Raw genomic sequence first — 23,578 nt, 5'->3', positions numbered from 1 at the left:
TGTCTTTACACTGCTTATGACTAGCTTCTGTTCATCTTTCTCTGTGTGCGTGCACATGTGCGTGTGCGTGTGCGTGTGTGTGCGTGCATTTATGTAGGTCAGAGGAGGACATCAGGAGTCTTCCTATATTGCTATCCATCCATTTTTTGAGATGAGGTCTCTCACTGAATCTGAACTTACTGTTTGAGCTGGACTAGCTGACCAGAGACCCTCCAGGATCTGACTCTCCTGTTCCCCTTCTTCTCCTCCCAGCACTGAGGTTACAGGCATACACCACTAGGCCTTGCTTTTTACATTGGTGCTAGGGATCTGAATTCAGGTCCCAATGCAGCAAGCACCTTACCCACAGTGTCATCTCCCTGGCCCTGTTCATCATTCTTCTAGGATCTTTTATGGCCTGTGATTTATCTGAGTCTCACATTTATTTTTGAATTTGAACGATTTTTAAACCCTAATTTTTGTTAAATAAAATAGTATGTGTCTTAGTTAGAGTGCCTGTTGCTATGATAAAACATCATGGCCAGCAGCAACTTGGGGAGGAAAGGGTTTATTTGGCTTATACTTCCACATCACTGTTCCTCATCAAAGGAAGTCAGGACAGGAACTCAAGCAGCAGGGCAGGAACCCGGAGGCAGGAGCTGATGCAGAGGCCGTGGGGGGTGCTGCTTCCTGGCTTGCTCCCCATGGCTTGTACAGCCTGCTTTCTTATAGAACCCAGGACCTCCAGCCCAGGGATGGCACCACTCACAATGGGCTGGGCCCTCCCTCATCAATCACTAAGGCATTTTCTTATTCGAGGTTCCCTCCCCTGAGATGATTCTAGTTTGTGTAAAGTTGACATAAAACCAGCCAACACAGTATGAAAAGAGTTCACCCATAGTTCTACCATTGTTAGCATTTTTGCTATGCTTCTTTCAGTCTTTTTATCCTGTTTACCTTTTACCTAATTATAATCATGTGATCATGTGTACTTTGTTCTCTACTTTTTTACTTAACATGATAGTAAAAAGAAGTAGGTAAAAAAGTAGATTTTAAAATTTTTATTTAACATGTGATTGACATTGAGTGAATTCTAACAAAAATATATCCATTGTATAAATTGTTTTGTTTCCAGGTCTGTAATATTGTGGCTGGGCAACGGTGTATCAAGAAACTAACTGACAATCAGACTTCTACTATGATTAAGGCAACAGCAAGATCTGCACCAGACAGACAAGAGGAAATTAGCAGATTGGTTAGTACATAACTCTAGAAATAGGAATTTAAAGTCTATTAGGGTGAGCTACTCAAAAACAATGTCCTTACCAGCTGATGCCATATTACCATTTCATGAACTGTCGGAACTAAAAGAGATCATAGAGCCAGGTGTAGTGGCGGACGCCTTTAGTCCCAGCACTTGGGAGGCAGAGGCAGGCGGATCTCAGTGAATTCCAGGACAGCCAGAACTACACAGTGAGACCCTCTCTCAAGAAGAAGAGAAAGAGAGTTATCATGGTGTAATCTGTGGTGTGGGAGAGGGGTAAACATTAGTAAGTTATATGAGAAGGGTTCGGTTCTTCTAATTTAACTCTAGACCATTTAAATCTAGGGAACAGACTCATCAGAACTAATGTTTTAATATAGTTAACTGAACCCCCACCTAAAAGAAGGGCAAAGGGGAAACATCCAAGTATTATAACAAGAAATACTTAAATTATAATATTAACAGTCAGTCTAGAATTTCTTAGCTGCTAGTGTCAGACTGACAACTGTATACTCATGCCTGCAATCCCAGCTCTCAGGAGACTGAGGCAGGGGGCTCATTCTAAATTCTGGGCCTTTCTGGGCTACATAGACAACCTTATCTACAAACATACAAACAACTGGGCCTTGTAATCCCAGCACTCGGGAGGCTAAGGCAGGAGGATTGCCATGAGTTGGAGGCCAACCCAGCCTAGACTACAGAGTAAGATCCTGTCTCAACAACAAACTGGTTTCAATAATTCAGGACTCCCCAAGTCTTGTAGAAGAGAAGGACAGGATGCTAATATCACTTGATAAAATTCACATTACTACTTCACAGTGTATATGTATTTCAAAACATCATGTTTTGTCCAATAAAAATACATAGTGGATTTTACAAGGCTCTTGGCAAAAAACAAACAAACAAACCACAACAATAACAAAAACCTGTCTGCTGCTCTAGACCCCTCAACTGGTGTTCCAGGAAGGGGAACCATCTTGCTGATATGCCATGGCTAGAAGAACAATCTCCTGAACAATGTCACATTCTACCAGAATGGAAAATGCAAGCTTTTCCATTACATTGGCAACTTCTTCATCTCAAAAGCAAACCACAGTGATTACCATTGCAAAAGAAATACAGAGAAGGCTGGGAGTAATAGAGCATTCTTTAATCCCAGCACTTTGAAGGCAATAGCAAGAAGATCTCTATGAGTTCAAAGCCAGCCTGGTCTACATAGCAAGCTCCAGGACAGCTAGGACTACATAGAGAGACCTTGTCTCCATGTCTTAGTTTCTATAAGGAAACACCATGATCACAGCAACTCTTTTAAAGGAAGAACATTTAATTGGGGTGGGTTACATTTTCAGAGGTGTGGTCCATTATCATCATGGTGTGGCATGGTGGCATGCAGACAGACATAGTGCTGGAGCTGAAATCCCTACATCTTGATAGGCAGGCAACAGGAAGTGGTCTGTCTCACTGACATGGCTTGAGCATATATAAGATCTCAAAGCCTGCCTCCAACAAGACCACACCTACTCCAGCAAGGCTACACTTCCTAATAGTGCCACTCCCTATGGGAGTGGGAGGCCATTTCTCTCAAAATAAGGAAAGAAGGAAAAAGAAATACAGAGATGTCCTACTCACCAACCTGACCATTGCTGTCTGAGTTCTTCCATGAAATCCTGAGCACAGGGAAATAGGAGAGATAATCCCTGAGGAGCTGAGTACAGCATACCCCCTGGGAGCTCGGTGACACTTCAGGCCTTCGTGTGGACTGCAGCCAGCAAACAGTAGCTTGTCCAATCCCAGTGATCCTGAGGAAACTTCCCAAACCAAGGCTAGGAGTACAGTCACCTCTTCATTTCTCAAGCACCCAGAAGCTCTGGGGAAAGAGACAGAGTCCATTATCAGGACCACATTTAGGCTCACTTGTCTTACATTGTCATTGGGGATACTCAGAAGGGCAAAGATCTAGTGTCTCCTGTTCATATTACCCTTGAGGTGGTTATGATCTAGCCCCTATGGAGGACTTCCAGAGTTAGCTATGAGTCCTGAAGCCAACAGACAGCACAGTCCCAGTTGACTGACTGCTGATTCATTCTGGGACTTACCACTTCCCAACTCCAGGCACCTCTATTATGTATTCACACAACAGATAAAATGACTGTCATTAAGAGGATGCAGCAACATAGGAAACGCTTACATTACACATTACGTGAAAACAATTATATTAGTGTACGGGACCTCAGAAATGATAAGGCAGACTTGTATCAACATGTTAAAAATGATGTTTTAGGGTAATACATTTTATTTGCTTTCCTCCCCCCCCCCTCACTGCCAAGACAGGGTTTCTTTGTGTAGCTTTGGCTGTCCCGGAAATCATTCTGTGGACCAGGCTGGCCTTGAACTCAGAGATTGACCTGTCTCTACCTACTGGGTTCTAGAATTAAAGGTGTGTGCCACCACCACTTGGCTTATTTTCTTTCTTAGTTTTCTTCTTCTAATTGTGATTTATTATCTTTGTGTGCATGTGTACATGTATATAGCGGGAAGTTTTCCTGTGTCCTGGCTGGCTGGTGGTGGGTACAAATCTCTCCACTCACGTCCCCCAAGTAAACACAGAGGCTTATATTAATTATAACTGCTTGGCCATTAGCTCAGGCTTATTACTGACTAGCTCTTACACTTAAATTAACCCATAATTCTTATCTATGTTTAGCCGTGTGACTTGGTACCTTTTCTCAGTTCTGCCTTGTCATCTTGCTTCCTCTGTGTCTGGCTGTCGACTCCTGACTCAACCTTCCTCTTCCCAGAATTCTCCTCATCTGCTCACCCCGCCTATACTTCCTGCCTGTCTACTGGCCAATCAGCATTTTATTTATCAACCAATCAGAGCAACACACATTCACAGCACACAGAACACCCCACAGCATGTGTGTGGGGGTGTGTGTGTGCATGTGGGCCACAGTACAGCTGAAAAGGTCTGAGGAATCCGCTCTCTTCTTCCTCCATGTCGGTCCCAGGGATCAGGGCTTGAACTCAGGTCATCAAGCTTGGAGGGAGGAGCTTTACCCACCAAACCATCTTCTTTCCTGTTTTTCTGTGAAGATCATGCATTACTTTTATGATAAAAATTTTAAAGTTAAGAATATATAATGTTATCTGTTCATTTCTAAAAACTAAACTTAAGTAAATAAACAGATTGAGGCTGAAGAGATGGCCCAGTGGTTAAGAGTACTTTCTGCTTTGGGAGAGGACATGCATCAGGAGGCTCACACGCACCTGTGATTCTAGCATAGGGACTCTGACACCATCTTCTGGACTCCATGGACGGGCGCGCACGCACGCACGCACGCGCACACACACACACACAAATACACACACATAAATAAAAATATTTTTTAAATAAACTGATAGAATACTCAAAATAGAGTGAGATTTGTTTTGTTTTGTTTTGTTTTGTTTTTAAGGAATACCTAGATCGTATGTCATTCTCCCCTGAATATCATTTAAACTGTTGGAGCAAACAAAGAGGAGAGCAATACATATGAATATATTCCCCAATAGTTTACTGGCACTTTCAGAATTTTTTTTCCATACAGGGTTTTTTATGCAACAGCCCTGGCTGTCCTGGATCTCGCTCTGTAGACCAGGCTGGCCTTGAACTCATAGAGATCCTCCAGCCTCTGCCTCCCAAGTGCTGGGATTAAAGACATGTGCCACCACACCCAACATTTGTTCAGGTTTTAATATTACTTTACATATTTTGTTTTTGAAACAGTTTTTGTTGTTTTATTAACCAAAAATTTAAAATAGTTTGATAATCATTTGTCAAATGCACAGTTGAGGGACTAAACATTGCCTAGCCTTCAAAAGACCCTGGTTTCAATCCCCAGCATCATATAAAACCACTGTGGTAGCACATACCTGCAGTCCCCGTACTCGGGAATCAGACACTGGAAGATTAGCTCAAGACCAGTTTCAGCCGGATAACAAGTTTGAGTTTGAGATCAGCCTTAGCTACATAAACATAAAAAATGAACACTGTATCTTGTTGCTGTGATGAAACACCTTGACCAAAAGCAACTTGGGGGGGAAAAAGGGGTTACTTGGCTTACACTTCCACCTCACTGTTCATCATCAAAGGAAGTCAGAACAGGAACTCAAGCAGGGCAGGAACCTGGAGGCAGGAGCTGATGCAGAGGTCGTGGAGAGATGCTGCTTACTAGCCTACTTCTGGTTTGCACGCTTTCTTATAGAACCCAGGACTACCAGCCCTCCTTCGTTAATCACTAAGAAAATGCCCTACAGCCCATTAGGATCTTATAGAAGTAATTGTGGTTCCCTCCTTTCAGATAACTCCTGCTTGTGTCAGGTTGGCAGAAACCTATCCAGCATACACTGTCCCTAGAGACCTTACAGATACCTGCCCCATGTACTTCAGTAGATGGCAGAGAGGAGAGAGGCCATGTCTGTGCTCAGTGTTCTGGACTAGGAACATTTGAGGTACGCGCAGCCTGACATTCTGTGGTGCCTATCAACTCACTGAAGCCCAGCATTGGGACCACCTCTGTTGCAGGAATCTTAACAGTTCTTATAAATGAAATCAAACCTGAGGCCAGTTATTGGGGTGAATGCTGGTAGATCAGATGCAGAACAAGCCACAGTTATTTCACTTTGCCAATTCCTCAGCTGGTCCTATTTCCTCAGGCTGGAAGCCTCCGAATCCTTATCCAGAATGAATCTCAGCTGAACTGTGCTGCTCAAAACCTAAAAGCTTAACCAGCCAAATGCTTAACCAGGCCAAATGCTCCTAGTTTCTGGTCCTCATGCCTTATAACCTTTCTGCTTTCTACCACCACTTCCTGGGATTAAAGACTCGCTTTCTGGGATTAAAGGCATGAGTCACCATGCCTGTCTGTATCCTTGAACAGATGGATTTCTGCCTCTGGAATGCTAGGATTAAAGGTGTGAGTGCCACCATTTTCTAGCCTTTGTATCTAGTGGCTGTTCTGTCTCTGACCCCAGATAAGTTTATTAGGGTGCACAATATTTTGGGGAACACAATACCACCACACACCTCTGTCCTAGTTGTTGGCTGGCCCAGGGCATCTGATGGCCTTGCACATGCTCACTGTGGGGTAGAAGAGACTGTTGGGCACAGAGGAGGTTTCAGGAAGATGAGTGACTGAAGCTGCTTATCATGTGAGCCTTGGGCAGAATGCCGAGCCGTGCCCGGAAGAAACATGGCCCAGTTCAGTGCCCCAAGGCTAGCCTGGACAAGTGCAGATATAGCTCCAGGCATGGGCCTCACAGGTGTGCCCACTGTCACCTGACCAAACACCTGCTGAAGCACCTGCACAGGCTTCTGTTGGGGGATCGAGGTTCTGGGCTGTTCCACACTTCTTGTTCTAGAAGCCCATATTTTTAAAGCTATATTTTTCCAAAACGAGTGTAGTAAGGCTGTGATTACCACAGGACTGACTAGTAGTTGGGTCAGTGGTAGTGGTACTAGGGGCATGGGAGGCGCTCCAGTTCCATTCAACACTCCCATCTGCCCAACTGCATGTGGTCTTAGCCGTAATAATTACATAAGAGGGAGAGAAATGGATGATGCACATATAGCAAATGTCCCAAATAAATTCATTCATTCTCAAAACACAGAAACAAACAAACAGCAGATCAGAAAGCCTCTCAGGGATGGAGAGATGGCCCAGCAGTTAAGCTTTTGTTGATGTTGCAAGGGACCCAGGTTTGGTTCGCAGCACCCATGTGGTGGCTCATAATTGGCTGTAACTCTAGTTCCAGGGATCCAACACTCTTCTGGCCTCTGCCAACACCAAGCATGCACAGAATGCTCATATATGTATACAGACATTCACACAGACACAAAAAAATCTTCATTTTGTAAGCTAATAAAAATAACCCCTTTGCCTTATAATTCTTTTTTTTTATTTTTTTATTTTTTTTTATTTATTTTACAATACTATTCAGTTCTACATAATAGCCACAGATTCCCTTGTTCTCTCCCTTCCTGCCTCCCTCCCCTTCCCCGCAGCCCACCCCCCATTCCCACCTCCTCCAGATCAAGGTCTCCCCCGAGGACTGGGAGGAATCTGGATGCAGACATCCACGGCTAGGCCCCTGGTGGAGCGCTGGGAGTCTAATTAGTGAGAAAGAGGAGGGTTTATATGAGCGAGAATTGTTGAAGCCTTATAATTCTATAAAAACTGAATGGTAGTTATTACATCTCATCTCATTAGGAAAATAAAGGTTGAGTCTCACCCTAAATTTTTGTCTATATTATAATACGGTTTCTTTTTTTTTTTTTAACTTTTTTTTTCATTTTTCTTTTTTCTTTAAGAAATTTTCTACTCACTCCACATGCTATCCACAGACCCTCCCCACTCCCTCCTCCCACCCCCCAGCCCTCTTTCCCAAGCCTCGGGACAGGGTTTCTCTGTGTAGCTTTGGCACATGTCCTGAATCTTGCTCTGTAGCCCAGGCTGGTCTCGAACTCACAGAGATCCACCTGCCTCTGCCTCCCGAGTGCTGGGATTAAAGGCATGCGCCACCAATGCCCAGCTCTATATTACGCTTTCTAAAAGTCTTCTAAACCCTGTAAGAGACAGTGATACTTCTGTCTGTACAACCTCTGTAACTAACAATTCTCCTTTATTACAGCTTAACTGTTCAGGAACACAGAATCATGAAGTGATTAAGAGAACAGGCTTTGGGTTAAAACCTTGTTTTCCTCTCACTGTTTGTAGCAACTAGTCATTTAACTTTACTACCACAATTCATGTCTCTGTAAAATGCAGATTATAAAAGATCTATGTGGACTAGAGAGATGGCTCAGTGGTTAAGAGCCTGGCTGCTCTTCCAGAGGTCCTGAGTTCAATTCCCAGAAACCACATGGAAGCTCGCAGTCATCTATAATAGGATCTTCTGGCATGCAGAGCACTCATACATAAAAGTGTAAATGTAATAATAATAATAATAATAAAAATCTTGTAGCTGAGTAGTGGTGGTGCACACAGCTTTAATCTCAGCACTCGAGAGGCAGAGGCAGGCAGATCTCTGAGTCTGAGGACAGCCTGGTCTACATAGTCAATTCCAGGGCAGCCAAGGCTACACAGAGAAACCCTGTCTTTAAGAAAAAAATGAAAGAAAAAGAAAGAGAGAAAGAAAGAAAGATAGAAAGAGAGAGAGAGAGAGAGAAAGAAAGAAAGAAAGAAAGAAAGAAAGAAAGAAAGAAAGAAAGAAAGAAAGAAAGAAAGAAAGAAAGAAAAAACTATATGTATATCATAAAGCATATATGAAAAAAATGATTAGGCACTTATCATCAAGCATGTCATATAGCAATGTGGTGATATTTTATTTGTCCTCTAACAAATAAAGCTTGCCTGGAGAGCAGAGGAAAAAGCCAGCCACTGTATTAAATATAGAGGTCAGGCAGTGGTAGCACATGCCTTTAATCCTAGCATTGGGAGGCAGAGATTCATCCCGATCTCTGTGAGTTCAAGGCCACACTGGGAACAGAACCAGGCATGGTGGCACACACCTTTAATTCCAGCACTAGTTAACCATAGAGGTCTGGAAGTCTACACAGACAGACAGGAAGCGATAGAGCTGGGCAGAAAGAGGAAGTGATGTAGTTGGGCAGAGAGAGGAAGTAAGATGGCAGGGCACAGAAAGGTATATAGGCGTGAGTATACAGGAAGTAGCTCCCTCTTGAGCTGAGGATTTCCTAGAGGTAAGAACTTGTGGCTGGCTTGTTCTATTCGTCTGATCTCTCAGTTTTCTTTCTTTGACTCTATGTATGGATATGTTATATAAAATTTATAATCTCTCAAAAAAAAAAATAGCCGGGTGGTGGTGGCACACACTTTAATTCCAGCACTCAAGAGGCAGAGCCAGGAGGATCTCTGTGAGTTTGAGGCTAGTCTGGTCTACAGAACGAGATTCAGGACAGACACCAAAACTACACAGAGAAACCCTGTCTGGAAGAGAGAGAGAGAGAGAGAAAGAGAGAAACTCTGTCTTGAAAAAACCACCAAAATATATATATATATATATATATATATATATATATATATAAGCTATAACTGATGCTGGCTTTTTTTTAATCTTTTTTTTTACTATTTCTCATTAAATAAATTTATATATAACATAATATATCTGAAAATACTGAAGTAAAATGAAATATATTCATATGAATTATAAAGCAGGTAGTTAGAAAAAAGTTGTTTTTAATATTTGCTGTCAAACTTTACATAAAACAGATTCTTACATCATGTTCCTAGATTCTTTATAATCAGAGGTTTTTTGTTTTTGTTTTGACTAAGCTATGCCATCCAATCAGAGGGTTTTTTTAATTTTTGTTTTTGTTTGTTTTGGTTTGGTTTGATTTCAAGACAGGGTTTCTCTGTGTAGCCCTGGCTGTCCTGAAACTAGCTCTGTAGACCAGGCTGGCCTCGAACTTACAGAGATCTGCCTGCCTCTGCCTCACAGAGGTGTTTCTCTCTCCTGAAATTACTTAATTATTTAAAATTATCATTTTCATGGGTCACAAATAGTTAAAGTGTATTATTCAACCTAATATCCATTTAAGTTTTGAATAAATTACCAAGGTGTTCACAGACTTCCCACAGTCACTGACCCACAGTCTGCAGGATAACACTCTGTGCTTTATAGTCAGGGCACCTTTGATTCTCACTGCAAACTGTGTGGTTGGCGTAGTGGGGAAAAGAGGAGGTTCCAGCAAGTACAGCGAGAGGCTCGGGGAAAGTCTGCGAATAATGACCGATCTTTTCTGTTGCTAGGTAAGAAGTGCAAATTATGAAACAGATCCGTTCGTCCAGGAGTTCCAGTTTAAAGTGCGGGATGAAATGGCCCACGTAACGGGACGCGTACTTCCGGCACCTATGCTCCAGTATGGAGGACGGGTAAAGCAGTGTTGTAATCTCATGTTGAAATTGCTGAGTCTGGAGAGAGTGATGCTCTAAGTCTTGAACTTACTATTTGATTGTTCCAACGATATGTTAGGTATTTTATTTGTTTCAAAGTGGATTTCTTTGCTTGAATTTAGCATAATTTTTTTACATGAACTTACTTTTTATGAGGGGTGCACATGTGTGCCTCTGACATGTGGAAGTCAGAGGGTAACTTGAAGAAGTTGGGTCCTCTCCTTCTACCATCTGAGTTCTTGTGTGTGGTGGGGGTGTCAAACGCAGTCATCAGGCTTGGGGACAAGCACCTGCCTTTACCTGCTGAACCATCTTGCTGGCCTCTTAGATTTCAACAGTATAAATAATACTGATTTAGAACAGTCAACTCCACATAGAGTGTTAAGGATATATCAGTTCAGCAGTCTGAAATGCTTACTTGAGCTCACTGAAATGCATTGTCCGGTAAAATCTTTGTTTTTCCATCGTGCTATTTCTCTTACAGAACCGGACAGTGGCAACACCAAGCCACGGCGTGTGGGACATGCGAGGAAAACAATTCCACACGGGAGTTGAAATCAAAATGTGGGCCATAGCTTGCTTTGCCACACAGAGGCAGTGCCGAGAAGAAATACTGAAGTAAGCTGCTGCGTTGGTTTGGTGTGGGGACCTTGTGGGTTTGGAATTTTAAAACAATTTTTTTAATTTTTATTTTTTGGTGGCACTAAGGGTGAACCCAGGACCTTGTATATCCAATAGGCTGTATTGCTGAACTACACCCCTAGCCCTGGATTCCAGTTTTCAATTATTCATCTAATGTTCTAACAAATGTTACCTCTATATGGAGTATATGTAACCAATGAACCTTTAAAACTATTTCTTTCATCCAGCTGGGATGATCTATCATTCCAGTTACATGGGAGGCTGAGGCAGGAGAATCACAAGTTAGCAAGACCCAGTCTCAAAAATAATTTGTCTGTGTGTACATGTGCACCCCACATGTGCAAGTACATGTGGGTGTGCATTGCAGAGGTTAGCCTAAGATGTCATTCATCAGGCATTATCTCCTTCCTTTTTGACCAGGGCCTCTCATTCGCCTAGAACTCACTGAATTTTTTAAGTGAAAAGGTTGATAAGGAAAGAAAAGATTTCATGCTGAAGTTTCAAAGATATACATTAAGAATGAATATTTTATTCTTGAAATTATAAAGCCTGGTGTTGTGGCATACACCTTTAATCCCAGCACTCAGGAGGCAGAGGCAGGTGGATCTCTGAATTCAAGGCCAGCCTGGTCTATGTAGTGAGTTCCAGGACAACCAGGGCTACACACACAGAGAAACCTTGTCTCAAAAAACACAACAAGAAAGGAAGAAGGAAGGAAGGAAGGAAGGAAGGAAGGAAGGAAGGAAGGAAGGAAGGAAGGAAAATTATACCTGAGACTTCAAAAATTATAGCCATTGGTTAAGATAAAAAGGCATTAACTTATAGATAGCATCCTCAGTTTCAAACATCCAATGGGTGTTGTATGTGCGTATATATGTGTATATGTGTGCATGTGTTCATGTGCAGGTATGTGCATACTTGTTGAGGACAGAAGTTGATTTCATAAGTCTTCCTAATCACCTTCCACCTTACCTTCTGAATCTAGAATTCATTAATTCAGTTAGGCTGGCTGACCAGCAAGCCACAGGGAGCCTCCCACCTCCACCTCCCCAGTACAGCACAGACATGCACAACAAACCTTTTACCAGCCCAGCTGTCTCCCTAGCCCCACTAGGGACTCTGTGCATAGCCCCAAAGGATTAAAGGAGATTATTCTAGGTGACTGTTCCTCTGTTGCCTTAACATTAGCAATCTGGTAACCTTATGTATGGAGCAAGCACACAACAATCTATACTTCATCTGCCCTTTTCATTCTTTCCTTTTTCTCTCTCTCCCTCCCTTCTTCCCTTTTTTTTTTCTTTTTTTTTTTTCCTGGTTTTTCAAGACAGGGTTTCTTTGTGTAATCCTGGCTCTCCTGGATTCACTTTGCAGAGCAGGCTGGCCTCGAACTCACTGCCTCTGCCTCCCAAGTTCTGAAATTAAAGGTGTGCACCACCATGCCCAGCTTCCATTTCTTTCTTAAACTTTTCATTACTATGAGGTAGGTTTGGAGCTAGAGATATAGCTCAGTGTAAACACACACAGATCATGGTTTCAATCCTTAATACTACACATAGAAAAGATAAAGTATTTTGTACATTTTGATGTCTAGACAAAGGTCTTCTATTTTGTGATTTCACTTTCTTTAGAGGTTTCACGGACCAGCTTCGAAAGATTTCCAAGGATGCGGGGATGCCCATCCAGGGTCAGCCATGCTTCTGCAAATATGCGCAGGGAGCAGACAGCGTGGAGCCCATGTTCCGACATCTCAAGAACACTTACTCGGGACTGCAGCTCATCATCGTCATCCTGCCGGGGAAGACACCTGTGTATGGTAAGGACATTTTAAAATTTTTCAGGAGTGAGATTTTTAGCTCATTGCTAGAGCACTGGCTTAAGATGCACACAGACCTGGGTTTGATCTCTGGCACTGAAACAACAGAAATATTGCATTTTTTTCCTTCTCCTGCTTAACATTGCTTTTAGAGTTAGATAGCCTAAAATTTTCAAATACTAAAATATATTTATACTATTGTATTTAAAATTGCATATCATTACTTTAAGGCAAAACCTGTAAGCTTATTGTAGAAAAGGAGACTCTGAGAGATGAGTTTTAGTACCTAAGATAGTGGTTAAGCAGTGGTTAAGAGAAGAATTGTGTAATAAAACAGCCTTGAATACCTTGAGTAGCAGGATAAGGTGGTAGGTTAGAAGCATAGAGTTTTGGAGATAGACTATTTGCTCAGTGTTCCTGCGATGTGACGGAATTACCTAACTGTAGTAAGCTTTACTTCCCTCACCTGTGGAACTGAGATACTATAATAGCCTTGTATGACTGTATACAAAGTAAAGTTTTGTAAGATTAATAAAATAAATGTAATCCATGATTCATGGGAAAGCATAGCTTATAAACCATTGAATGTAGTACAATAATGTCACCTTAGAAATGACAGACGTGAGGTAGGACGTAGTTCCATCAGGGTGAAGTGCTAGCTGTACAAGCGTGAGGACCTGACTTGATCCCCGAGAACCCACATAAGGAAAGCCAGGTGCAGCAGCATGCGCCTGCAATCCCTGCACTGGAGAGGCAGAAACAGGAGTTTCTGGGCCAGCTGGCCAGCCAGGCTAGCCAATGGTTAGCTCCACATTCAGTAAGAGCTCCTGTCTCCTAAAACAAAGGGAAGAGTGACTGAAGAAGACACCTTACACCAACTTCTGGTCTCCACCTTCAAATGCACACATGCACACACGTGCACACACACACACACACACAGACACACACACACACATATGCACAAACACTTACACATATTCCCCCCCCCCAAAAAAAAAAGAAAGAGGAAAGGAGGGAGGAAGTGGGGGCTGGAACAATGACTTGATGGTTAAAAGCCCTTCCAGAAGACCCAGTTTCTATTCCCAGCACCCACATGGCAGCTAACAACTGTCTGTAACTCCAGTTCCAGGGGATCTAATGCCCTCGTCTGGTCTCCATAGAAATAAGGTATACATGAGATGCAAAGACATCCATGCAGCCAAAATACTCACAGATACAGAATAAAAATAAATTTTAAAAAAAGAAAGGAAAAAAATGACAGAAGGGCCCTGAGGCTCAGTAAGCAAGTGCAAAAAGAGATAGAAGAAATAACAGAGAAAATTGTTATATTTGGCCACATAAAAATTGAGATTTTTGTGTATCGTTAATATATTAAAATTGAAATCAATAGAACACAACAAATGGAAACAGTAAATACTAGCTTATCATTAGAAAAAATTTGAACATCATGGTTCAACAAAGGCAATTTTTTTCTAGCCTTTTCTTTTAATTAATTAACTTATGAGCTTTTTTTAAAGACAGGGTTTCTAGCCCAGGCTGGTCTTGAACTTCCTATGTAGCTGAAGATAACCTGGATTTCTGATCCTGCTGCTTTTACCTCCCAAGTGCTGAGATTAGAGGAGGTGCACACCATCATGCTCGGTTTATGTGATGCTGAGGACCGAAACCAGGGCCTCGTGCATGTTTGGCAAGCAGTTTACTAACTGAGCTGTATCACCAACCCTGCACGTGTGTTCTTAGTCTGTAATTCAGTGTTTCAAACTCAGAATACCTGTTCAAAAGAATTAGTTTATCTGTGGATATAGCTCAGTGGTGAAGCACTTGCCTAACATGCACATGACTCTGGGTCCAGTGCCCAGCATAGAACAGAAGAAACTACTCTGTATTGCTAATCACTAAAGTTTTAACTAGAGTAAATCAGTTCTCATCAATAATGATAATACCTATTCTTGAGAAAAATTTGAATAAATATGCACTTACATACTGTTGGTGGGAAGCAAAGTATTTTCAAAGCCTCCAAAGTGTTTACTGGGTTTTGTTTGTTTGTTTATACCTACATTACATTCATCTCCCTCCAGCCTGGTCTCTGCACCATTTCCAATAGAGAAAAGAAACAAGGTTGACAGCTGCTGAGGAATTACACTCACGGTTGACCTTCTCACACATGTGCGCACACACCTGCACACACATGAACATGTAAACACATACACACGCATAAATTAAATAAATAAATACACTTTCTTAGAATAGCTTTAGATTTACAGAAGAATTGGACAGACAGCCTAGGGAGTTCCCGTGCCATCTGCCCTTTGCAGACAATTGTCGTACAAATCCTAATCGGTCCTAATGAAAACCCAGAACCAGATATCAGGGTGAAAGCTGAAAGATCAGAGAAGCAGAGCTATGGAGTACCCAGGAGTATTGGGGATGGATTTAGCTACGTCCAGGGTGGGATATCTGAGGGGAAAAAAAATCTACGTACACTATGTTCTTATGTCTGTTAACTTTATTCCTCTAAGACAAAATTCTATCAGTACAGCTACAGCTCGTCAGGCATTCAGGGCAGGAACAACTCTAGACACACCAAGCTTTTCATCCATCTACTTTGTTTCTCTGGGATGAAAACCTGTTTCCATAGCTTCAGTCCCGTCCAGTTCCCTAGCTCATAGTCCTGCTAACACTAACTTCTATGCTTCCAGCCTCATCTTCGTCCTCTGTATCCTCTTTCTCCATCTCTACTCCTGGCACTCAGAAAACTCTACCCGAGATCTGCTTACCCTCTACAGAACCTGTCTGCCCCGCTTCTCTATCGCCATGCCGTTCTGTCCATTTTCTACAGAAAATGCCTGCCCTTTCTTTCCCTGGGCACGTAGTTCTCTGTCTCCTCAAGAATGTTATTGTACCGCTCACCTTGATATATAAAAACCTCTTTTGTTCTCAGTCAGTTGCTCTGGAGAGCCACTAGGCCTCAGGTCAGAGGGATGGTCTGAGCTTCATTTGCACAAGAAACAAAGCTATACATCTCCCACCATTTTGTCTTTGCCTGCTTGACCTATCCAAGTACTGGCTCCATCAGGGAAGTTACCTAGAAGTTCAGCAGGTCTGAAAATATTTGAGCATGCAGGAATTTCATAGTAGAAGACAGCTGGAATATTAAAGGCTGGATAGCACCAAATATTCATAAATAAATAGCTTGCTTCTTGACAGGACCATTGGCCAGTCAAAGTATAGCTTTAATACACAGCTGAATCTCTATAATATATTCTTGTGGCCCGCAAGAAAGGGCAAGCCACAGCCACCACCTCTTACCTCACAACTCCTCAGCCTGACAGAGCCCCAGTTCCTGTCCCCTCCCGCCTTATATTCCTTTTTCTGCTCTGCCCAGCCATATCACTTCCTATCTCAATCTTCCCAGTGCTGAGATTAAAGTTGTGTGATTCCCAGGTGCTAGGATTGAAGGTGTGTGCCCCCACTGCCTGGCCTCTATGTTTAATCTAGTGGCTTGTTCTGTCCCCTGATCTTCAGGCAAATTTTATTAGAGTACAACAAAATGTCACCACAGACAATTAACCTTTTTCCTTAATGCAGTACATTTACCGAATCAACAGCATTCATATTGTTAAAAGTATTAATTATGAATGATTACTGCATTGCCCACAGTTTACATTAAAGCCCACTATTCGTGTTGAACAGCATGTGTGTCTGGCAAGTGTGTGTCTGTCCATTGTTATAGCACCATACGGAAGAGTTTCCCTGTTGTTTAGTTCCTCTGTTCATCCTCCTCCCTCCTCAGGTCTTGAAACCACTGCTTGGTTTTACTATCACTCTGGTTTTGCCTTTTCTATACTGTCACAAGGTGGAGTCATTTGTATGTCGTTGTATGTAGTCATCTTTCTTTCCCTTTTCCTTTACCTCTTTTTTTAGACAGGGTTTCTCTGTGTAGCCCTGGCTGTCCTGGAACTCATCCTGTAGACCAGGCTGACCTCAAACTCACAGAGACCTGTGTGGTGATGTATTGTGTCCCCCAATATACTGTGTCTCCCAGTAAAATTTACCTGAGTATCAGAGGGAAAAGCCAGCCACTATATTAACTCTTCTGGCCTCCTCAAGCATCAGACACACATGTGGTACACAGACATGCAGGCCAAACACCATACACATAGTTTTTCTTAATTTAAAAAATCTATTTTATTTTAAATCTGTATGTATGTGTGTTTGTGTGGGGTACATGCATGTAAGTACCGGTGTTCGTGAGGTCCAGAGGTGTACATTTCCTGGAGCTGAACTTACAGGTGTTGAATAGTACTTGTTCTTAGCTAGTTCTTTTTCATCTTTTTTAATATAATACTTTAGTTTATTCTTTTGTAATTTACTACATGCATACAGTGAACTCCAGCCTCTCCTAGATCCACTCCTTCTTCTGCATCTTAATTGTCTTCAACTTAATAATCCTCTAAATTTGAGAAAGGCATCTTCTCTTTTCCTTCAGTTCTAAAAATATACTTTTCTGGGTTGTCAAAGTAGCTCAGCAGGTAAAGGCATTTGCTGTGCAAGCCTGACAGCCTGAGTGTGATCCCTGGAGCCCATGTAAAGATGGAAGAAGAGAACCAAGCCACAGAGTTTCCTCTGACCTCTACATGTGCACACATCACACACATTATATACACAAGTCCATACACACAGAGAGAGAATGAAATAAAAACAGTATAAATTTTTATTTATTTTTTTCTTTTTTTCAAGATAGGGTTTCTCTGTGTATCCCTGGCTGTCCTGGAACTTGCTCTGTAGACCAGGCTGATCTCGAACCTGGAGATCCCCCTGCCTCTGTCTCTGAGTGCTGGAATTAAAGGTATACACCACCATGCCTGACTAAAAGTATAAACCTTTAGATATACTTTTCAGATGCAAAAATAAACCAATAGAAAAATTCTAAGTTAATGCTTAAAATGTCCATGCATTTTACTAGCACTGTTTTAGTATTGGTATAATTTCAGGTACCCTATAATATACCATGATATATTCCAGGGTATCCTTCATAGCCTTCTTGTCAATGAGTGAATTTATTTTCAGGTGTCTTCTTTCTAACTGGGCCATTTGTGTTTGTTCCATAGCGGAGGTGAAACGTGTAGGAGATACACTTTTGGGTATGGCCACACAGTGTGTGCAAGTCAAGAATGTAATAAAAACATCTCCTCAAACTCTCTCAAACTTGTGCCTAAAGATCAATGTTAAACTTGGAGGAATCAATAATATTCTTGTACCTCATCAAAGGTAAGCTATTCTATTTCACTCTTTTTTTTCTACATAAGCCTAACTAACTACTATCAGATACTAGAGGCAACCTTAGTGATTCTTCCAGTAAACTATATAGACGGTTTAGAAAGGTAAAGAGATTGTTGGAGCTGGAGACATAACTGAATGGTTAAACACATGCCTTTCACCCCAGCACTCGGGAGGCAGAGGCAGGTGGATCTCTGTGAGTTTGAGGCCATCCTGGTCTACAGAGTGAGTTCCAGGACAGCTATAGTGAGTCTGTCTTGTTAAACAGGAGATGAGTTTCATAAATGAGAAATAGTCAATATTTTTTTAATTTGTAATCTTTATTTTATATGGATCTCTGTGCACATGCACGTGCAGTGCCCGTGGAGGCCGGAGAGGAGAAGTGTTGGATCCCCCAGGACTGGAGTTACAGAGGGTTGTGAGCCACCATGTGAGATGCTAAGCATTAAACCCCAGTTCTCGGGGCAAACAACTGCTGAGCCATCTCTCAGCTTCAGTTTTTTCATTTTAAAGGGTGAAGTTTAAAATAAAAGGAAATGCTGGGGTTTTATGATTATTAAATATATACTCAAATTTTATTCTTTGGGCCAGGGAATAGTAGATGCCTATAATCCCTGCCTAAAAGTGTAAAATATACTAAAACTGAACGTCAAAGGCTTGCTGATTCTTTTTGTCCTTAAATCCCAAAGACTTAAAATGTAAGTAGATTTTTTAAATGAATGAAATTTAATGATATATTATGAAGAAACATATCATGTTTGTCCACATTACAGAGAATATTTGCATCAGTTGTCTTTTGCAACCTCAGTATCCCTGTTTAAAACATGAAAGTTCTCACAAGACATCAGAGAAATGTAACAGAGTAGAGATTCATGAATTAAGAGTTTCTTGGGCTATATGTGGTGGCGCACTCCTTTAATCCCAGGACTTGGGAGGCAGAGACAGGCGGATCTCTGTGACTTCAAGGCCAGCCTGGTCTACAGAGTGAGTTCCAGGACAGCCAGGGCTACACAGAGAAACCCTGTCTTGAAAAAAAAAAAAAAAAGAGTTAGTGAGCAGTGGAGTTCTGTGAAGCGTCTGTTGTCTGTAGAGGGCGTCCTCTGGACTGTCAGTGGCTTGCAGTTATATTGCAATCATGTGGAACAGATGAAACAAATGAAGTCTAACCCTTTAAAAAAATGTGTTTAAGACCTTCTGTGTTCCAGCAACCAGTGATCTTCCTGGGCGCAGATGTCACTCACCCACCTGCTGGGGATGGAAAGAAGCCCTCCATTGCTGCTGTGAGTCCATCAGATGAGTCTGCCTTATCTAAAGTCCACACTGATAGCAGTGCTTTGGTTCTGCATATCTGATATGTGATATTCCTTTTTATTAATCTTCTGGGTGCCAGTGTTCGCGTTCTCAGCCATGTCCTCCTCCGTTGCCCTCTGCAGTAGCCCTCCCTTCTCTAGCTGGGCTCTGTACTCTCCCACTTAGTCTCCTTATGTAGATGAAATACAGATAAAACAAAAGTCCAAACTTAGGCACCATGTATGTGAGAGAACATGTGGTATCTGTCTTTCTAACACTGGCTTATCTTACTTAACAAAATGATTTCCATTGTATCCATTTTTCTGAACATACTGAACATAGCTGCATAAAATTCCATTGAGTATACATGTACTACATTTTCTTTTTTATTACATTTATTTATTTATTTATTTATTTATTTGGGTATGTGAAGGTCAGAGATAACTTTCAGGAGTTGGCTCTCTCCTTCCACCAAGCCTGACAATCTGAGTTCCATCCCTGGAACCCACCCTAACCCAGATTACTGGCCCCTGCACCCCATTTTATTTATCCATTCATCTGCTAATGAACATCTAAGCTGGTGTGCTTTCCTAGCTGTTGTGAATAGTGCAGCCATAAACATGGAGGCACAAGGATCTTTGTGGTCTGTGTTGACTTGAAGTTCTTCAGGCGTGTACCCAAGAGCGGAAAAACTAAGCAGTATGGTAGCCCTATTTTCAGTATTTTGAAAAGCCTGTCACCTGTGGCTGCTCACGTGTACATTCCCACCAACGATGGGTAAGGTCCTCCTTTAACACCTGTTGTGGGTGGCAGCCATTCTGACTGGGTGAGATGGGATCACAGCACTTTTTATTCTCATTTCCCTTAAGGTTGAGGACATTGAGCCCTTTCCAAGTTTGCTTATTAGCTTTGTATCTCCTCTTTATTATTACATTTATTTGTGCTACGGCACGCATGTGGAGATAGAGGACAGCTGGAGGAGTTGATTCTCCTTCTACCATGGAGATCCCAGAGATGAGATCCAGGCTGCTGGGCTTGGCTGCAGGTGTCTTTGCCTGCTGAGCTATCTCTCTGGCCCTGTGTTTCTTCTCTTCAGAACTGTCTGCTCACTTTATTGGCCCACTATTGCTTGCGTGATTTGGTTTTTCTCTTTTAAGATCTCATTTTTATTTTATTATGTATGAGTGTTTTGCCTGTGTGTGTGTCTGTGCACCACATGTGGGCAGTTCCCTCGGAGGCCAGAGGGCATTGGATCCCTGAAATGGGAGTTACAGACAGCTGTGAGCCACCACGTGGGTGCTGGGTCTGAACCAGGGTCTTCTGCATGAACAGCCAATGCTCCTAACTGCTGAGCCATCTCTCCAGCCCCTGACTTATATTTTGTTTTGGGGGGGTGAGGGAGTAGTGTTTAATCTTTACAGTTCTTTAATGATTTTCTTGTAGCCAACTTTCATTATTGCCCTTTAGGTTTGAGAGTTTTTTGCCAAAATCAATCATTCTGGTGTTAGGGGTACAAGTTCCATATAATATACCTATTAAATCTATTAACTTCCTCAAATCTCCTGTAACTGTTGTAATCTGCCTGCTTGTTTTTTCTATAACTGTGCAACTCACATGTAAGGGGAAGCATATACATGTGCCCAAACATGAAAAATATCGATATGCACACATATACACCACACACATGAAAATGGAAAAAGAAAAAAATGCTGCCTAATTGTTTTTGACACTATTCTAGTCTTTTTTTCTGTTCTCTATTGAGGATTGTCTAGTTTTTGTTACTTTTGAAGTAAATCATGATAAAAAGTAAGACTACAATAAAATACATATGTAAATGAAGACAGTTTAGTTTTGATCATTTTAATTTTTTCTCACTTTTTCCACCCTAGGTTGTAGGCAGTATGGATGCCCATCCAAGCAGATACTGTGCCACAGTACGAGTTCAGAGACCTCGGCAGGAAATCATCCAGGACTTGGCCTCCATGGTCCGGGAGCTGCTCATCCAGTTTTATAAGTCAACCCGATTCAAGCCTACTCGCATTATCTTTTATCGGGATGGTGTTTCAGAAGGACAGTTTAGACAGGTTGGTTGCCTGGAATATATTTACACCATAAATAAACCAAATACTATGTTTATGATGTGCTATTGAGTTCTGAAGGTGAAAACCTGAAATTAAAAGTTCCCAAAATCAAAGCTGACGCTTGGGTAGATCTTCCTTTTTAAAATGTTCCTATGGATGTGTGAGCCTTCACTGCTGTGCTCATAGTTAAAAATGAAGTGGAGAAGCATATTGAGCTGTGAAGTAAGTAATGTTAAGAAGTTCAGAGGCAGGGCTGGAGAGGTGGCCTAGTGGTTAAGAGTGCTTGCTGCTCTTGCAGAGGACCTGAGTTCGGTTCCTAGCACCCACATCAGATGGCTTACTACAACCTGTAACTCCAGGGCATCTGATGCCTTCTTCTGGCATCCAGGGCACCTGTAGTCATGTGCACAAACTCACATCACACACATACACATGACTTAAAATAAAATTGATCTAGCCAGGTGGTGATTACACATGTCTTTAATCCCAGCACTCAGGAGTCAGAGGCAGGAGAATCTCTGAGTTTAGGGCCAGCCTGGTCTACAAAGTGAGTTCCAGGACAGCTAGGGCTACACAGAGAAACCTCTTTTGCCTCAAAAAAAAAAAAAAAAAAAAACAAAAAAAAAACAAAAAAAAAACTAAAGATAAATGAATGAATTAAAATTGATCTTTAAGAATAAGTCATGAGCCGGGCAGTGGTGGCGCACGCCTTTAATCCCAGCACTAGGGAGGCAGAGCCAGGCGGATCTCTGTGAGTTCGAGGCCAGCCTGGGCTACCAAGTGAGTTCCAGGAAAGGCACAAAGCTATACAGAGAAACCCTGTCTCGAAAAACCAAAAAAAAAAAAAAAAAAAAAAAAAAAAAAAAAAAAAAAAAAAAAAAAAAAGAATAAGTCATGAAATTACACCATTATCTTACTTTGGAATATGTAAAAGAAACAGCTGGCTGTATTCAATCTTTCTGTTGTATTTTCTCTAGGTGTTGTACTATGAGCTACTGGCAATTCGAGAAGCCTGTATCAGTTTGGAGAAAGACTATCAACCTGGAATAACCTACATTGTCGTTCAGAAGAGACATCACACTCGACTCTTCTGTGCTGACAGAGCAGAAAGGGTGACTATACCTCTTATAATATAGTTATAGTTTGACACCTGGAGCTTATGCAGGGACACTTGGCTCAGTCTGGGAGGAAGGGACTGGACCTGCCTGGACTGAGTCTACCAGGTTGATCGCAGTCCTTGGGGGAGGATTTGCCCTGGAGGTGGTGGGAATGGGGGTAGGCTGAGGGTAAGGGGAGGGGGTGGGAGGGGGGAGAATAGGGGAACCCATGGCTGATATGTAGAACTGAATGGTACTGTAAAATAAAATATATATATAAATAAATAAATTTAAAAAATATATATATATATATATATACATATAGTTATAGTTATAAGCCAAGCTCCCGCCCCACCATCAGGCTTCCCTATCCATCTCTCCTTTCCTGTCTCACTGTTGGCCCTCTCCCTCCTTCCTTCTCTCCTTTCCTGTCTCTATCCCTTCTTCCTTCTTTATTCCTCTCCTCCCTTTCTTTTTGTGGTACTGGAAATCATACTCAGGACCTCATGGCTATATACACTGGGCTGTATACCCAACCTAAGAACGTTGCTGTTTAACTGATTTAATCTTCCCAAACCCTATGCAATTATTGTTATATATTATATATTGTCTATTATTGTTGTCAGTATATTTTTATACCTATAAAACCTAACTTAGATGCAATGATGATGAATGTCCAGTGTTTAGTAATACCACTCATCCATTTGCTTACCTTTACTCATGCTCTAAATAATTCTAATAATGGCTGGGATGTAGCTTAATGGAGTGCTTAGATATAATGCACATTTCAGGCCATGGGTTCAGTTCCCAAAAATGAAAAGAAAATAGATGGGAGACTATTACAGCTGAGAAAACAGAGAGGTGAAATACCTTGCCCTACAGTATACACCTAGAGACTAGAACTGTGGTATAGACCTAGTATTCTGCTTCCTCTTTAAATAGGTTATAGCTTCTATATGGTATGTGTTGCTAATTTATTAGGCTCAAGGGTTTTTTTGTTTTGTTTTGTTTTGTTTATATTTATTTTTATTTTATATGCATTGGTATTTTGCCATGGATGTCAGATCCCCTGGAACTGGAATTACAGACAGTTATGAACTGCCATGTGGAGGCTGGGAATTGAACCTGGTTCCTCTGGAAGAGCAATCAGTGCTCTTAACCACTGAGCCATCTCTCCA

The 23,578-nt window shown here is 41.7% G+C and overlaps 1 protein-coding gene and 1 non-coding gene across 6 annotated transcripts in view; both read left to right on the top strand.

The window, feature by feature from the left end:
- The window catches only part of LOC102922064 (argonaute RISC catalytic component 3), a 99,841-nt gene that overhangs the window by 64,211 nt on the left and 12,052 nt on the right, over positions 1-23,578 (top strand). For all 5 annotated transcript variants that reach the window (XM_042271872.2, XM_076565066.1, XM_076565068.1 and 2 more), the window contains 8 exons: positions 1,115-1,234; positions 10,054-10,176; positions 10,682-10,815; positions 12,468-12,652; positions 17,764-17,923; positions 19,122-19,212; positions 21,112-21,306; positions 22,281-22,415. In XM_042271872.2, coding sequence (XP_042127806.2) covers positions 1,115-1,234; positions 10,054-10,176; positions 10,682-10,815; positions 12,468-12,652; positions 17,764-17,923; positions 19,122-19,212; positions 21,112-21,306; positions 22,281-22,415 — 1,143 coding nt within the window. The remainder of the gene's footprint in view (positions 1-1,114; positions 1,235-10,053; positions 10,177-10,681; positions 10,816-12,467; positions 12,653-17,763; positions 17,924-19,121; positions 19,213-21,111; positions 21,307-22,280; positions 22,416-23,578) is intronic.
- On the top strand, positions 5,629-5,753 carry LOC121827767 (small nucleolar RNA SNORA17). Its single transcript, XR_006070067.1, has one exon. It is a non-coding gene; the product is annotated as a small nucleolar RNA SNORA17 (small nucleolar RNA).

This window comes from Peromyscus maniculatus, chromosome 2 (assembly GCF_049852395.1).
Source record: "Peromyscus maniculatus bairdii isolate BWxNUB_F1_BW_parent chromosome 2, HU_Pman_BW_mat_3.1, whole genome shotgun sequence".
NCBI classification, from domain to species: domain Eukaryota; kingdom Metazoa; phylum Chordata; class Mammalia; order Rodentia; family Cricetidae; genus Peromyscus; species Peromyscus maniculatus.
Note: the sequence above shows the minus strand (reverse complement) of the source record. Positions and strands in the feature narration are given on the sequence as shown.